This window comes from Physeter macrocephalus, chromosome 9 (genome assembly GCF_002837175.3).
Source record: "Physeter macrocephalus isolate SW-GA chromosome 9, ASM283717v5, whole genome shotgun sequence".
Taxonomy (NCBI): Eukaryota; Metazoa; Chordata; class Mammalia; order Artiodactyla; family Physeteridae; genus Physeter; species Physeter macrocephalus.
In genome coordinates, this window is record NC_041222.1 from 26,193,842 (window position 1) to 26,211,719 (window position 17,878).

Sequence of the window (17,878 nt, forward strand, 5' to 3'; positions counted from 1 at the left end):
TTGTGGCCTCTCCCATTGTGGAGCACAGGCTCCGGATGCACAGGCTCAGAGGCCATGGCTCACGGGCGTAGCCGCTCCGTGGCATGTGGGATCCTCCCGGACCGGGGAATGAACCCGTGTCTCCTGCATTGGCAGGCGGACTCTCAACCACTGCGCCACCAGGGAAGTCCCTCCCCATTTCTTAAATATTCTTTCAGAACTTTCTTTTTAATGGCTACATAATACTCCATTTGATGGCTGCACCATGATTCATTTAAATGCAGCTCTTTTATTTCTTTTCTCTATTCTAATAATTATTACTGCAATGAGTATATTTGGAGGTAAACTTTTGTCCAGTTCTCTGATTCATAGCAGTAGGGTAACTGACCCAAAAGTATGTATATTTCTGCTAAAGTTTACGTAGTTAAAAAAAAGTTAAATTAACATTGATAGAAGGAGTAAACCTAAAAGCAAATAAACAAATGGACGTATTTTTCCAAATGAAATAACATCATGTTGAAGAGAGGGAGGACAGAAAGAGCTAGTCCAAATGATTTATGAGGACAGTATTTGACAGTATATCCTCAATTTGAGGTGGGTGGGGTAAGGGGAAAACCAAAAAATTCCTGAACTCATTTTATAGAGTGGTATGAGTGAAGAAATTTTTTTTTTTTTTTTTTTTTTTTTGCGGTACACGGGCCTCTCACTGTTGTGGCCTCTCCCGTTGTGGAGCACAGGCTCCGGACACGCAGGCTCAGCAGCCATGGCTCACAGGCCTAGCCGCTCAATGGCATGTGGGATCTTCCCAGACCAGGGCACGAACCCGTGTCCCCTGCATTGGCAGGCGGACTCTCAACCACTGCGCCACCAGGGAAGCCCGAGTGAAGAAATTTTGAAACTAGTTTAGATGTATTGTTGACTCAAGCAGATGAATGTATTTCTTCATGTTGTTGGGAGCCAAGGTTCTCATTGTAGATGAAAGGACATACAAGTATGGAATGGGAGAAGGCAAGAAAGAACCCTGTGGGGATGGATTAAAATTTCCAGTATCAGTGTGAACTCATGATTTCTAAAACATGTATATGTGTATGCATGTAGAAGTTTACATGTAAAGTAAAAAATGAATTCAGCTAAGTTGCAGGAAACAATCAATATATAGAAATCTGTTGCATTTTTGTACACTACTAATGAACTATCACAAAGAGAAACTAAGAAAACAGTCCCATTTACAGTTGCCCATTTATCAGAAAGAATAAAATACCTAGGAATAAATTTTACCAAGGAGGTGAAATACGTGTACACTGAAAACTATAAGACATGGATGAAAGAAATGGAAGAAGACACAAATAAATAGAAAGACATTCTGTGCTCCTGGGATGGAAGAACTAATATTCTCAAAATGTCCATAGTACCTAAAGCAATCTATAGAATCAGTGCAGTCCCTATCAAAATTCCAATGGCAATTTCCCACAGAAATAGAACAAACAATCGTAAAATTCACATGGAACCATGAAAAACCCTGAATGGCCAGAGCAGTCTTGAGAAAAAAGAGTAGAGCTGGAGACCTCATGCTCCCTGATTTCAAATTATACTTCAAAGCCATTGTAATGAAAACAGTATGGTATTGGCATAAAAACAGACACATAGATGAATGGAACAGAAAAGAGAGCCCAGAAATATACCTACACATATGGTCAGTTAATTTATGACAGAGGAGCCAAGAATATACAAGGGGAAAGGACAGTTTTTTCAATAAAAGGTGTTGGGAAAACTGGACAGTCACATGCAAAAGATTGAAACTGGGCCACTGTCTTACATCATACACACAGAATAATTCAAAATGGATTAAAGATTTAAGTGTAAGACAAACCATAATAATCTTAGAAGAAAACAAATGGGGACTTCCCCAGTGGCACAGTGGTTAAGACTCTGTGCTCCCAATGCAGGGGGCCCAGGTTTGAACCCTGGTCTGGGAACTAGATCCCACATGCATGCCACAACTAAGAGTTTGCATGCCACAACTAAGGAGCTTGGAGTCGTAACTAAGGAGCCTGCAAGCTGCAACTAAGACCCAATGCAACCAAATAAATAAAAAACAAAAAAGAAAATAGATGAAAAGCTCCTTGACATTGTTCTTGGCAATGATATTTTTGGATATGACACCAAAAGCAGAGGCAACAAAAGCAAAACTATTAAACAAGTGGGACTACATCAAACTAAAAAGCTTCTGCACAGCAAAGCAAACCTTTGAAAAGGCCACCAACTGAATGGGGGAAAATATTTGCAAATCATACATCTGATGAGGGGTTAGTATCCAAAATATATAAAGAACTCCTACAACTCAATAGCAAAAAACCAAACAATCCGATTAAAAAATGGGCAGAAGATCTGAAGAGACATTTTTCCAAAGAAGACATACAGACGGCCAGTATGTACATGGAAAGATGCTCAACATCACTAATCATCAGGGAAATGCAAATCACACCACAGTGAGCTATTGCCTCACACCTGTTAGAATGGTGGTTATCAAAGAGACAAAAAATAAGTGTTGGTGAGCATGTGGATAAAAGGAACCCTTGTAAAGGTAAATCAGTGCAACTACTATGGAAAACAGTATGCAAGTGCCTCAAAAAATTAGAACTACCATATAATCCAGCAATCCCACTTCTGGGTATTTATCCAAAGAAAATGTAAACAGTAATTCGAAAATATACATGCACCCCCATGTTCATTGCAGCATTATTTACAATAACTAGATATGGAAACAATCTAAGTGTCCATCGATGGATGAATGGATAAAGAAAGTGTGGTGTGTATGTGTGTATATATACATACGGTGGAATATTACTCAGCCATAATAAAGGATGAAATCTTGCCATTTGTGACAACATGGATGGACCTTGAGGGCATTATGCTAAGTGAAGTAAGTCAGAGAAAGTTAAATACCATATGATCTCACTTATATGTGGAATCTAAAAACAAACATCCCCCCCAGACTCATAGATACAGAGAACAGATTGATGATTGCCAGAGGGGGGAGGAGGGAGGTAGGTGAAATGTTTGAAGTGGGTCAAAAGGTACAAACTTTCAGTTAGTCATGGGAAAGTAATGTACAGCATGGTTACAGTATACTGTATTACATATTTGAAAGTTGCTAAGAGACTAGATCTTAAAAATTCTTATGATAGGGCTTCCCTGGTGGCGCAGTGGTTGAGAGTCCGCCTGCCGATGCAGGGGATATGGGTTCGTGCCCCGGTCTGGGAAGATCCCACATGCCGCGGAGCGGCTGGGTCTGTGAGCCATGGCCACTGAGCCTGCGCATCCGGAGCCTGTGCTCTGCAAAGGGAGAGGCCACAACAGTGAGAGGCCCGCGTACCGCAAAAAAAAAAAAAAAAAAAATTCTTATGATGGGTCTTCCTTGGTGGCGCAGTGGTTGAGAGTCCGCCTGCCGATGCAGGGGACACGAGTTCGTGCCCCAGTCCGGGAAGATCCCACATGCCGCAGAGCGGCTGGGCCTGTGCATCCTGAGCCTGCGCTCTGCTACGGGAGAGGCCACAACAGTGAGAGGCCCGCGTACCGCAAGAAAAAAAAAAAAAATTCTTATGATAAGAAATGTAATCGTATGGTGACGAATGTTAACTAGACTTATTGTGGTGATCATTATGTAATATATACAGTTGTTGACTCGTACACTAATAATATAATATAATTGTATGTCAGTTATATCTCAACAAAAAAAGTGTACAGTACATGTATGAATTTTTGTGTGTGTGTCTATATATACGTATATTTTCTAGCCCTGTTCACAGAAATGGCCATGAAGCAGAGGTAGTAGCCCAGTAGCAGTGAGCACAGCTGGTGTCCAGATCTTGGATGCTGATACTGTTCTCCACTAAAAGAAACCAGGGCCCTTCAGAGAAATAGCTGATTCCAGGGTTGGGGCAGGATGGCTACAAGATGAGCTTGGGACATTTTGTAATGCCAGAAAATGTGTAAGTGTTCAGAAAGTGATAGAAGCATGTTACAGAGGCATAAGTGTCAGTTTGAAGGGGCTTCCACTGGCCAAATTTCAGACAATTTGAACGCTAAAGTAATGAAGGCCACCATTGAAATAATAGGAATCCATGAGTCTATATGGATAATAAATGTGTTAGTGAATGAATGACTGAATGGGGGAGGGGAAGGCTCTTGATTACAGTAGACCGGCAATTTCCGAATGGTAAATGTAAAGGGAGTGATGGAGTTGAAAAATCATCCTTACGTATATTTAAAAATTTCCATTATAAGGCATTTTTAAAAATTAGGAAAATGTATGCACATTTTATGGCTTTTGATTAATAATACTGTGCAGTAGCCTCCTAATTGGTATTTCTGACTGTAATTTCTCTCTATCCAAACAAATTCCAGTAACCAGTTTTTTGAAGATACCACTTTGACTATATTTTCAGATTTTCCTTTTGTCCATAGCTATGCCCCTGTAATATTTTAGAAAGAAGAGTGATTTTTTTGTTAGAGTTTGGAGATTAGTGAGATTGAGGAGTGCTAGAATACTGACTGACCTTCTTGTGTTGGAAGTAGGTAAGGGAAGGCAGTGATAGGAATACGTTGAACAAATCATGAACAAATGGCAACTCCATTTTTCTTCCTGCTGGGACTTGTGGCAGTTTTCAGAGTTGGGGCTTGGCAGTAGCAATCATCCTAAAGACTTAGGAGTAAAACTTTCAGACTTGCTGGAAAAAAAAAAATTCTGTAGGATAGAGATCCTTAGCTAGGTATTTGAAATCTTTAAAAAAAAAAAAAAGAATCCGGCCTTACTCTACCTAGAGTAGTTTCTGTGCTGGGTATTGAGGATATTTAGCTAAATACAGTCTCTGCCTTCAAGAGATTTCCAATCTAGTGGTTGAGACAGATGAAGGGGAAGCTATTTACTCTGTTGGTGGTGGGGGAGGGAGAGAAAAAGTTTCCCATTTGAAAGTGAATTCTGTGTTATATGTTAGTGCCCATCTCCCTTATCTGTAAGCAACTCCCCCACCTCCCTCCTGCCTTGAGACTAATCTTCGTACTCTCAATAGTACTGTGGTAGGCCAAGTAATGGCCCCCAAAGATGTCCACATCCTAACCATCCCGGAACCTATGAATTAATTACCTTACAGAGCCAAAGGGACTTTGCAGATATGATTCAGGTTAAAGACCTTGAGATGGGGAGATTATTATGGGTTATCCAGCTGGGCCCAGTGTAATCACAAGGATCCTTAAGAGTAGAAGAGAGGCAGGAGAGAGTCAGGGGTAGGTGTGATTATGGAAGAAGCCATAGTGATGTAAGAAGCTGCAGTTGCTGGCTCCAGCTTACATCCCTGGAGAAAGGGAATCATGAGTCAAGGAATGCAGGTGGCCTCTAGAAGCTGGAAATGGCTGGTAATAGGTTGTCCCTCAAAATTCCAGAAATGAGTACAACCCTGCCATCACCTTGACTTTAGCCCACTGAGACCTGTGTCAGACATATAAACTACAGATCTGTGAGAAAATAAATTTGTGTTATTTTAGCCACTAAATTTGTGGTAATTTGTTATACCAGCAATACAAAAGTAATACAAGTACCTTACATGTTGTTTGAGTTCAGAAATACTGGGTGAGTCCATAATTTTTTCCTTTATGTTATTTCCTTTTTCTTTTCTTTTTTCCTTAAAAAAATTATTTTAGATAAATGTAAGATTACTTAATCAAGGTTTTATGTTGTCTTTTACGTAAATATGTTTGTATCAGGCATAAAATACATGCTGTTAAGCTAATAAAATAGAGGAAGCTCTATTCTAATCACCAAAAAAGGCAACTTATAGAATTAATCTTCCTTTCTTTAGGACCTGTAATGGAATTTGATTATGTTATATGTGAAGAATGTGGTAAAGAATTTATGGATTCTTACCTAATGAACCACTTTGATTTGGCAACTTGTGATAACTGCAGGTACTTATTTTTATTTCAGAGCATGTTCTAAATTACTAAAATTTAATGTTTGCTTGTAGGTTTAGGGCAAAACAATAATTAGATCCATTTAGATTTAATTTTCTTCTTCATAAATATGTTTCCTGTTTTGGGAGTTTCCTAAAATTTCTGTTTTCCATTTTGCTAAAGAATTACAGGAAGACTGTGTTTATCAACGTTATGCCACATAAATATGAAGGATGTCCCTGGTTCTTCCATAGATATGTCCTTTTCCTTTCTGCTGGGGGGTTGGGGGGGCGTTAACCATCTCTCAGTAGCAGGTTCCTAACCCTTCTCTCCCCCGAGCCCCTAAGGATCCCTTTGTTTCTTTCTTACTTTGACTAGTGTGTGTTGATACCTTGGTCAGAGGACTGGCACCTTCAATGAGAGGAGGGAAGTATAACACCTCCAGCTACTCTTCTGGTACTCAGAACACCTCTTTCCATTCATTTTCTACTCTCCTGAATTGGCAGGGAAGAGATTAGATGAGGAAAAATCACATTCTTCTGTCATTCTTTTTCTTCTCCTAGCCTTTATCTGTTTTTGTATCACCACAGAATATTACTCACTCCACTTGTTTCTCCTATCCCTACTGCTTACCTCAGCGAAGTCCTGTGTTGGTGTCTTTCACACCAACAGATCCCACCTTGGATTCTTACTTAGCCCTCTTATCTGTTGCCTGTCCCCACTTCTTGTATGTACAGTCCCAGATCAACTGCTCACACGCCTGGTGGACCTGCCTTTTCAGAGTCCCTGCTGCAGACATCTAGAGCCATCACCACTGACTTGTTGCTAAGTAGATCCTTAGAAGATAGAATGGGAGATGTTTCTGGTCTCATGATTAGATCTGTGATGGGAAATGTTCTGATACCCACTGGAATTATAAACTCTATTCCCAGTGATGTAACAGTGTCATTAATGCACACAGTAGTTTCAGGTCCACATTGTTAATCACTCTCCTTAAAGTACAGATAGTTTTCGGGAATTAAATTACCACATATAACCTTACTTCCATGAGAAAATGGAAGCAACTAATTATCAATTTAAAGAAAGTTATGTAGTAGTCTGGAAATGTACTTTTAAAATGTAAACATAATTAGGAATACAGCCCTCCATTGTATTTGTTTTTTCCAACATCTTTGACGATTATAGATTAGTACAATGTAGTTTACCTGTCCCCTCCTTTGGTGTATACTTCCAAATTATTTAGTCTTCTTAAAGTTATTCCCAATTATAACTCCTCCCCCCCTCCCCCCACTGCCTGTCCTATACCTACCTCCTCCTAAGTGTTCACCATTTCAGTAAAGGCCAACTTCATTCACTGGCTGTTTCTCTATCCCATGTTTAATTCCAAATCCATTTGGGTCTATATTTAAACCATATCCTGAATCCATCCATTTCTCATCCTCTGTACTATTACTGCCTTAGACTGGGCCCCTATCAGCTCTTGCCTGGATCACTGCAGTAGTAGTCTTGTAACTGGCCTCTTCCCCCACTTTTGCACCGTTAGTCTGCTTCTCCATATAGCGTTTTACTCAAAACTCTTTAATGATTTCTAATCCATTTAGAATAAAATTGTCTTCACCGTTTCTTACAAGACCCCTGCCTGTCTCTGACTTTATTTTCCATCACTCCTCACCATCACCTACTTTAAGCATTCTGGTCACACTGGCCCGCTTGTTGTGAACTCCATTTGCAAAGCACACTCCTGTCCTAGAGTCTTTGCACTTTCTCTTCTTTCTGCTATGAATGTTATTTCTCTAGCTATTCAGAATGTTTTCTGACTTCTAAAGGGCCCTGCTCAAATGTTTCCTCATCAGTGGCATTCTCTGATTTCCCAATCTCTCTGAAAATTTCTGTTCCTTTACCATGCTTTGTATTCCTTTATAGGACTTTTATCAATCATCATGTTTGCTTATTGACTGTCTTCTAACTAGAATGTAAGCTTCCTGAAAACAAGACTTTGTTTTATTCTTTGCTGTATTCCTAGTACCTTGAACAATACCTAGCATGTAGTTGGAGAACAAATGAAGGAGAAGAGCTATGTAATTGACTGTGTCTCCATTTTTACGTGGGCTTTGACAAAGCTCAGAGCCAACTGGAAACTCAGCTGTGCTTGGTGTATTTGGACCTTGCATGTTTATATTCCTTATATCCTGCCTGTCCTGACTTTAAGCCTTATATTTTCTTACTCATTATTGAGTCTTAGTTCTCATTTATATTTGCTGTGTTCATGTAAGTTATTTCAAATACTTTGTGGAAAAGAGGGACTTAGTAAAAAGAAATTCTTAACATGTTAAATAACATGGATCTGCTGCTAATATAAATAGCTTCTCAGAATTAGTAAAAGAAAGTATTTTTCTGTTGGAATTCTTATGTTGCTAATTTGACCGTGAGAGTTTCAGGAAAAAATCTTTTATATGTTTCTTTTGGCATGTATGCCCCTAGGTTTTGGGACTGTTAGAAAATCTAATTTATTTAAAACAACTACTTTATATAATGGACTTAATCTGTTTTCAGAGATGCTGATGATAAACACAAGCTTATAACTAAAACAGAAGCAAAACAAGAATACCTTCTGAAAGATTGTGATTTAGAAAAAAGAGAACCAGCTCTTAAATTTATTGTGAAGAAGAATCCTCATCATGCACAATGGGGTGATATGAAACTCTACTTAAAATTACAGGTCTCTAATAAGTTATATTCAGTCATTTTTGTTTTGTTTTTTTTTGTGGTTTGCGGGCCTCTCACTGTTGTGGCCTCTTCCTTTCGGAGCACAGGCTCCGGACACACAGGCTCAGCGGCCATGGCTCACGGGCCCAGCCGCTCCGCGGCATATGGGATCTTCCCGGACCGGGGCACGAACCCGCGTCCCCTGCATCGGCAGGCGGACTCTCAACCACTGCGCCACCAAGGAAGCCCTATATTCAGTCATTTAAAACCCTGGGTCGGGTGAAGTTTTAACAATGAACTAGTTATAATTAGTTTTTACTTACAGAAAGTTAAAAAGATCCTTTTCATTTTATTGTTTTACATGAGTCATAGTCATACATAATGACATTTAATAACATGTTTACTTATTTTGCTTTTTGATGTGGCACTTTGAAGCAAATATATTACTATTGGGTGATGTTAGGAGTACAATTTGGAAACAAAAATGCTTGAAATAGGAGTCAGCCCATGTTTCCCTTGCCCACCTACCGCCCAAATAAAATCATTAAAAAAAATTTGGGAATTTCACAAATGCCCAGAATCTAACTCTTCCTGTATCTACCCAAGAATGATGCAAATATCAAATTATTCTTTTTTTGTGCCATTATATAAAAAATAATTGGGAGGCATTGCTTTAGAGCGCAGTTTGATTGGAATATACTAGAAGATCCTAGTATCTTCTAATAAAGAAATCACATTGTAAAAGCAGACATATACTGAATTTTCACTGAACATAATACACTGTTGACTAAAAGATTCACCATAATTTTATGTACTATTAAACATGAAAAAATACTGCTAATTAAACTGACCCAGTGCTGCCTTATCACTTGGTGCTTTTATTTTATTGAAATAGTGCCATTAGACTTACTGTAGGTTTTTTTTTTTGCTATAAATCATGCTTGTGTGTACATAAAAAGGAAAATGCAAGTACCACAGATTTATTAAGGTATTCCTAAACTTCCTTACATTCAGAGTCCAATTCTTCTGAACCACTTCTTGACTCAGAGTTGTTAAAGTACCATTAAGTTACATTAGTGATGCAGCATTTTCAGGGATGTTAAATTGTGGAAAATGTGATGTTTTAGAATTTATGAAATAACAGTATATTACTTTATGTTAAGAAATTTCAGTTTGGCTTTATCGATTGATATTTTGGTCCCTGTAACATACTGTGAGAGATATCCTGAGCATAATTCTCAGTGTGTATATTATTTCCCTAAATGTAAATAAATATTATAAAGAGTATATATATATATTGTAAAGAGTACATATATATATATTCCAAGGTTTTTAAAGTAGAATAAAGACTTGTTAGGTCATTCAGCTACCAAAGTTTTTAAAGAAAATTCATATTTTGAAGATCAGAAATTAGTCACGTGGATGGAAACTTATTGATTCAGGAGAAGAGAGTAGTAGTGATTGATTTCCTGTGATGGGAGATTTCTGGAGATGACCTCATATTTAGATCTGATACGGCTAATTGCTCAGCAGATTTTTTTTTGGTGATCCTGCCAAAACTTGATCAAACACACTGACTACATGTAGTTCTCTTGATTCACATGAAAACAAAGCAGAGAAGTGATTGCAGTCAGAGGACAGCTTTTCTATTTACACAGGCACACCTGGTTTTATTGTGCTTTGCAGATACATAATCTAATTCATCATGCATTCACTGAGGGTTTCATAGGTTTAGGTAGAGATAGTATTAGAGTTGTTTCTTATCAATATTTAAAAACTTGTAAATTTCAAATAAATACTTACAAATTGCACTTAAGTTAGATCACTCTTTGGCACCTATGGATTTAAGAATTATAACTATTTTACAACAATGAATCACAACTAATTTATGGATTCTGTATTTCAGATTGTGAAGAGGTCTCTTGAAGTTTGGGGTAGTCAGGAAGCATTAGAAGAAGCGAAGGAAGTTCAACAGAAAAACCGAGAAAAAATGAAACAGAAGAAGTTTGATAAAAAAGTAAAAGGTAATTGGCTACATTTGTATCATGAAGGACTGTGCTCTACTGCTTTGCAAAGAGCCTTTAGCTAAGTTCTTCCACTTTAAAGATACAACGTCACCGTTGGATTGGAAATTTTTGGGTTTTTTTTTCATAAATTGAAGAACAAAAGACTTAAAGTTTGCCCTCAGTAAGTTGGTGTTTGAGACTCTCAGTCCAAACCTCACTGCAATTCTAAAAAAGCATGTAAGCCCTCGTCTTCAAGAGAGTCATGTTTTTGTATAGGAACGGCGGTAGGGTCAGGAATGTACCCCTGGTTAAGGGTTTGGCCTCATTGCAATCTTAAATGTGACCCACACGGTTATCAAAAGTGAAGTTTTCCACCAGCAAACCTCTCTGATTGCTTAAAATGAAAAAATAATGCCTAAGTCTCAGTGATCTAATTTAGCAGCTAGAAGGAACCTTCTAATGTCAGATAGTCTAATGACTTTTATATATGAATAAAAGACCTGGAAAGGTAGAGTGACTTGTTACATAGGTGCTAGAGAGTTGGGACTGCAGCCAGGATTTCATGACCGAAAGTCTGCATTAGTACATTCATTCCTCTGTCCATACATCTGTCTATCCACGTGACTATCCATTCTTTTTTCCATCTATCTCTGTATTTATTTGTCCATGCATCCATCCATGTATGTGCAGAAGTCTGTCCATCCATCTGTAATCAGTGTACCCAACAATTGCTAAGTGACAGCTGTGTTCCAGGCTCTGTGCTAACACAAATGCTGGCATCAACATTTTGTCAGAAGAGAAAGACTGGTAAACTTAGTCATAATCGAGTGTGGTACGTACTGTGACAGTGATGAACGTAGGGTGTTATAGGAGCACAAAGGGCACTTGTTGGCTGTATCACAAATTCCCTACAGAGAATCTTAAAAAGTAGGCATAAATGTTCTTCATACAGTAGAGTGTCAGTGTGGTGTCAAGTGTATGTAGATAACATGTATTCTCTGTATATACAGGGTTATACATATACTAAATTGATCCATTTAAAATGAGTATTGTAGCCATAATAAGTAATTTTGCTTATGTGTTTAGGATTTAGAAGAGGTTTTGGAGGGTGAATGAAGATAGTTCAGATGTCTTAAAAACAAAAGAGAAAAAAAAAATTGAATGTAAGCCTACCTTGTTCCTTCTTATTGTGAGGGAATTCTTTCCCCCTTTTCAGTACAAGAGTAATTCATGTGCAGTGCAGAGAAGTTAGAAAACTATAAAGAACTTCTATCCCATAATTATACTACCCAGAGACAATCATCAGTAACAGTTTAATGTCTATTTTTCCAGTTCTTTTCTATGCATAGGCCCTTAAAAATTTTTTATAAAAATGGAAGCACAGTTGGACATTTATGAAGTTTATCAAAACTTCTCTGTATTTGTTTCTTCAGCTATAAAAATGATGATAATACCACCCACCTTATAAAAGTTTAGTAAGGAATCAGTGAGACATTACACATAAGTTGCTTAGATGAGAACTAGGGCAGAATGACATCCCATAGATCGTAGTATTACTATGGGATATTATGTACCTGTTATAAGAATATGGCAGTTCTGGGCTTCCCTGGTGGCGCAGTGGTTGAGAGTCCGCCTGCCGATGCAGGGGATGCGGGTTCGGGGACGCGGGTTCGTGCCCCGGTCCGGGAAGATCCCACATACCGCGGAGCGGCTGGGCCCGTGAGCCATGGCCACTGAGCCTGCATGCCTGGAGCCTGTGCTCTGCAACGGGAGAGGCCACAACAGTGAGAGGCCCGTGTAACGCAAAAAAAAAAAAAAAAAAAAAAAAAAAAGAATATGGTAGTTCTGCATGTGTTGCTGTACAAGGATACTCTTTAGAGAAAAGTTTTATTTTTTTCCCCTGTAGATATTATATAATGAAGGCAGGTAAAAGATCCACTTATATATCCTTGGACTTGGGTGTAAATGTTCAAATATTTGTCGATGATTGCTTTATTCTTTAATTACAGGAAGGGAATAATAGTTGAGCATATTTCAAATTTCTAATTCAGCTTTCTTAATTTTGATTACAGATGAAAATTTTGATATATAAAATTGATCAACTTAACACTAAAGAATAAAAATCAAAGTTTAATTAAAAAAATTTATCAAAGACAGACAACCCCATGATAAACATCCTTATATACATCTTTATATAAATTATAGTTACTTAACATATCATTTCCTGAATCAGAGGGTAATAAGCACATTTTTATGCCTTTGTAGAGAGGTTTCCTATAGCAAACTATGCCATGTAAGAGCATTGCATTGAAGATTCATCCCCAGATTAGCCACTTCTGTACCACAGTCTTCCAGAATACCTGCAAGGGCCAGTTGAGAGGATTTGGAAAGACTTCTTTTGAATTTGGTCCTTTCTTTAATCTTTTCCATGTTTTACCCCGACCCTTCTTCTCTTCCAACATCAAGGAAAGCCTTGAGGGATCAGGTAACAGAAGGCACCTTAAGAGGGTGTGAAAGAGGAGGGCACATTGATAGACTAATCACATATCAGCCTCGATTTTTTGTTAGCCCCAGCTCCCTGAATCACCTCAGCTCTTCCCTTTCTGCTGCCTCCTCAAACCACTTTCCTGATGGTATTTTGCTGTAGGTAATAATATATGGATAAAGGAATTAGAAACTTACACCTTCAAAGTGATGAAATATCTTAAAAAGAGGGTCTATCTGTAGTTTTATTAGATACTATAATACTTCTGTAGTTTGGTCAAGATGTCATCTAAAGGGGACTAAATTCTATAATTTGACTAACAATAACATGATGGCCTCTGTTTAATTTCTTTATGCTTTTTTTCTATAACAATTCTATTAAGATAGTCATATCTATTTAAATATTAGCATGAATAGAACATTTCTTTTAAGATTTACACAGTTCACATGGGTATTTTTTTTTAAAGAAGTATAAACTCAAACATAATTGGCTGTTTTTCTTGCTATGTTAAATTGCTGCTATTATCTATCAGATAAACTACTGTGGATTTTCCTCATCCTTGAAGAGTCTGAATTTGCCCTAAATTTTTTCTTGGACCTCTTAAGACTGGTTTCTTTAATTCAGTTTATTTCTTGTTTGGATGAAGCATGTTTTTTGAGGAAATTTTCCAAGTGGTTACAAGAATGGTTTATTTTCTAAGACCCTGTTATGAATCTAAGAATGTTTTTCAGTTTCTCTTGCATATGAAAACCTGAGTTCTCTCTCAGTTGTATAAACATTACTCCATTGTCTTCTGGTGTTTAATGTGCAGAGGTCAGTGCCATGCCTTCTTTAATTATGGCTTCTTCTTGTTGATTTACTTTAGAGGTTGGTGGGTATGTTCCTGTCCTCCTGACTAGGCCACAAAGGGCTGAGAGTGGAGTAGACACTGTAGAAATTAGAAACAAGGAGCTTACTACGCACTTTGCTCAGAAGGCTCAGAACAGAGAGGAATAAAAGCAAGTCTAAAAGTTTTTTTAGTTCAAAAGAAATTGGAACCTGGTTCCTCTTGGTCTTCTGATTTTGATCCACAAAGAAGATGACACAAAGTTTACTTCTTTATGGAAAGGTAAGAGATTACATTTACCTGTTTTTAGAATATGATCTTCTACTTCATCAGTTTGAGAAAGAATTGATCTTACTAGAGAAGAAAATTATAGATATTGTAAGGTGTATATATAAATTTAGACAAGGTGAAAGACAAAGAATTTCCTTGTCGGCAAGTTCAAATTGTTACAGATCTCTTAGATCCAAGAAGGCAGAAGTAGAAAGGATGGCATCACTGTGCTTAGTTTAACTAGATTTTTTAAAAGGCAGTATGTGTTGGCCTGGATATTGGATGGGAACTTTGAATTGGTGCAAATACACAGAACATTTCGGGTTTGCGTGGCTCCTTTCCACAGATAAGGTGGCTGTAAGGCTTTTCTTTAAAGTTATACTCAGCTTTCTCTTAATACTGGTAGAGGTTAGCCTTCTAAAAACAAGGAACAATTAATCTGCATTGTTTGTTAGTATGCACTTTTTTCCCCAGAAGAGGTGGATGAGAAAATCCCATTTGGGGGCTCCTTCTAAGTTTGTGAACATTTTACATTCTGGGCCTGTGGTTATATTTATGACTATTTTTGGGCTTCTCTCAGGGGAGTTTGAAGGACACAGTTTCCTATCCTCAGTTTTGGAGGACAAAGTAAGATCAAAGCTTCATATGTTATTTTGTTGTTATTTCCTTGTGATTTTTTTTTTTCCCTCTCGTTACCATTGGGCACCCTATGTCAAAACTTCCTGCCCTCCCATCAGGTATTTAGAAGTATCTGGTCTCTCTCCACTAGTTCTTTTATAAGTTTACCTGGTAAACAGCATTGGGCTTCTTTGAATACAGGCTGCCTCTTTTGTAAAATTAAGATATTAAGCTGGATAAAATATAAGTTTGAGTGGTATAAAATACAGTTTTCATTGAAGCAAAGATTTAGGGGAAAGCTCCTTTGGGTAAAAAATAGAAACAGTCCCTGAAGATAATCAGTAGCAAGACTGATGGTTATCGTGAACAATTTTATAACCTTCCCAGAGAAGCAATCTGCAGCTTTGTGTGTTGTGAAATCCTAGGCCAGTGGGGCCAGGAGGTTGGAACGCGGTAACCGCTGTTCTGTTCTCCAGCCTCCGTTAGGCTTTCAGGGCTGCTTGGTATGTCCCTGCTCCACCCCCAAGGTTTCCTTAGTTTTCCCAAGGCCTAGCAGACCTTTTCTCACTCTTCTAAAGTCTCTGATCTTCCCACCTCTTCTCATTCTCAGCAGTAGGTAGTTGACCTCTACTTTCCAAAGTTTTAAGTTGCTTAAATGAAGTAATGTGAAAAACTATCTAATCCTTATGTAAACAAATTTTTTATTTCACCAGATATTGACATTTTGCCACATTTGCTTTTTTCTCCCTCATTCACATACACATATTTTGCTGAACCATTTAAGAGTTACTTGCAGACATTGTGATTCGTACTAATACTTAAGCATTTATCTACTATTAATAAGGACATGTTTCTGCTAACCAAAAAATAATCACACTCAATAAACTTAACATTAATATAATGCTTTTACCTAGTATATAATCTATATTATTTGTCTTTCCCCAGTTGTTCCAATGTCCTTTATAGCTTTTTAGTTGTTGGATCCGGGGGCCAGTCAAGGATGATGCATATCCATAGTCTCTTTTAGTTCCTCAGCCTTTTTCTTTCATGACATTGTGATTTTTGAAGAATCCAGGCCACCTGTTTTGCAGAATGTCCCAACGTTTGGTTTATTAGCACTTTGTTTTCTCACGATTAGATTCTGGTCGGTTACCTCAGGAGAGACATGGTATCGCTTAGGTAAGGCAGTGTCTGCCAGATTTCTCCATTGTAAAGGTACCCTTTCCCCTTTGTAATTAATAAGAAATCTATGGGTGACTGACACTATGTGAACATTTCATTCCTTAAGTTTCACTCAGTGGTTTTAGTACCCAGGTTGAATCTTGCCTGAGTCAATTATTATTAGGGTGGATATAAATGGTGACTTTCTTTTTCTGTTATTTCTACAATTACTATTTGGCTTCTTTTGGAAAGAAGAGCTTTTTTTTTTTTTAGTTCTAGTTGGATTCATGGATTCTTATTCTCAAGTAAGTGTTACAGTCTGTCCATTCCTGTCATTATTCATTTTGATGCCCAAATTTGGCCATTGGAAGCCCCTTCAATCTAGCTACTGTCTTTTAAAAATGTTTTTATTTGGAAATAATTTCAAACTTACATAAAATTGCAAGGATAAGAATGGTACAAGGGACACCCAGATTCTTCACCCAGATTTACCTATTAACACTTTATGCCATTTGCATTCTCTCTACACACAACGTTTTTTTCTGAACCATTTAAGAGTAGGTTGTGTACATTGCCACCCTTTTTTACCCCTAAATACTACGTGTATATTTCCTAAGAATAGGAATATTCTCTTACAAAAGTATAGTATTGATATTTTTATCTAATCTGTCATCCGTATTCCATTAGTTGACCCAATTATGTCCTGTGTAGTTTTTTATTCTAGTACAGAATCCAGTCTAGGATCAGGTATTGGCTTTAGGTACCAAGTCTTCCTAAACTACTTTATTCTGGAATATTTCCACAGCCTTTATCGTTTATGACACTGGCATTTTTGAAGAAGTCTTTTCTCTTCCCCTGCCTGCCTTTTTTGCAGTAATATGTTTTTCATTTGGGGTTCTTCTGATGTTTCCTGGTGGTTAGATTCGGGTTATTCATTTCAGGTTGGATAGAACATAAATGAAGTGACTTTTCTAGGGCATCACATCTGGAGGCATGTGATAGCCATCTGCCCTCAATGGTGATGTTAATATTTATTTTTGATAAGCAGAAAAAACCCTGTAAGACCACGTAAATGTCCTGCTTCTCAACACTTCACCCTAAATTTAGCATTCATCCGTGGATGGTTCTTGCCTGAATCAGTATTTAGTGTGGTGGTTGCAAAAATTGTTTTCTACCTTCAGCGCTCACTCCACATTTAACCAGTTGGAAATCGGCATTCTATAGCATCATTGCCCCATTTGTTACTGGTATGGATTCATTAATTCCTATTCTTCTCAGTGGCTTTTGGTTCATTTCTGTCCTCAATTATTTTGGTGCTCAAATTGTTTCAGATTTGGGCCCATAGGAGTATCTTCAAGCTAGGTCTTGTGTCCTTTTGACATGTCTTCATCATTCTTTGAGCACTTCTTTCTAGCTTAAAACACGTGTATATCTATAATATATAATTAAAACCTTGAGTTTACACTGATATACCGACTTCTAATCCAAAATTTTAGGGTTTATTCTGGTTTTCTTCCTTTCCTTATTTGTAATTTCCTTCTTTGACAGTGAGAAACCTGATTTCCATCATCCTTTATAATATATAGTTATTTGATTAGTGCCCCTGAATGTACCTAATTTCCCTTCACTGTTGCTGCCTCCTCTCTAGGAGACCTTCCTTATCTATCTTGGGCTCCCTCCTCCCCGCCCCCCCCATGCCCACTTTACTTGCTCCACCTCATGGCTTTGACTAGATTGGTCATGTGGGGAAAGAAGGGCAAGAAAATGACAGACTTACTAGTTTTGTTTTGTTTTAGTGCCTCCTAGCACAAGTTTTTACAGGAATGTCTAGTAAATACTAAAGATATAGCTTTATTGTCATTATAGATCTTGATAGAT

General features: G+C 37.8%; 1 protein-coding gene across 4 annotated transcripts in view; it reads left to right on the forward strand.

Moving 5' to 3' along the window:
• The window catches only part of XPA (XPA, DNA damage recognition and repair factor), a 36,686-nt gene that overhangs the window by 15,297 nt on the left and 3,511 nt on the right, over positions 1–17,878 (forward strand). For 2 of the 4 annotated variants that reach the window (XR_003681199.2, XR_003681198.2), the window contains exons 3-6: positions 5,838–5,943; positions 8,482–8,647; positions 10,541–10,658; positions 13,991–14,233. Coding sequence is in view for 2 of the 4 variants with exons in the window: in XM_028493783.2 (XP_028349584.1) it covers positions 5,838–5,943; positions 8,482–8,647; positions 10,541–10,658 (390 nt within the window). In the remaining 2 variants the exon portion in view is untranslated. The remainder of the gene's footprint in view (positions 1–5,837; positions 5,944–8,481; positions 8,648–10,540; positions 10,659–13,990; positions 14,234–17,878) is intronic. The other 2 variants (XM_028493783.2, XM_024126156.3) reach the window with 1 other exon arrangement.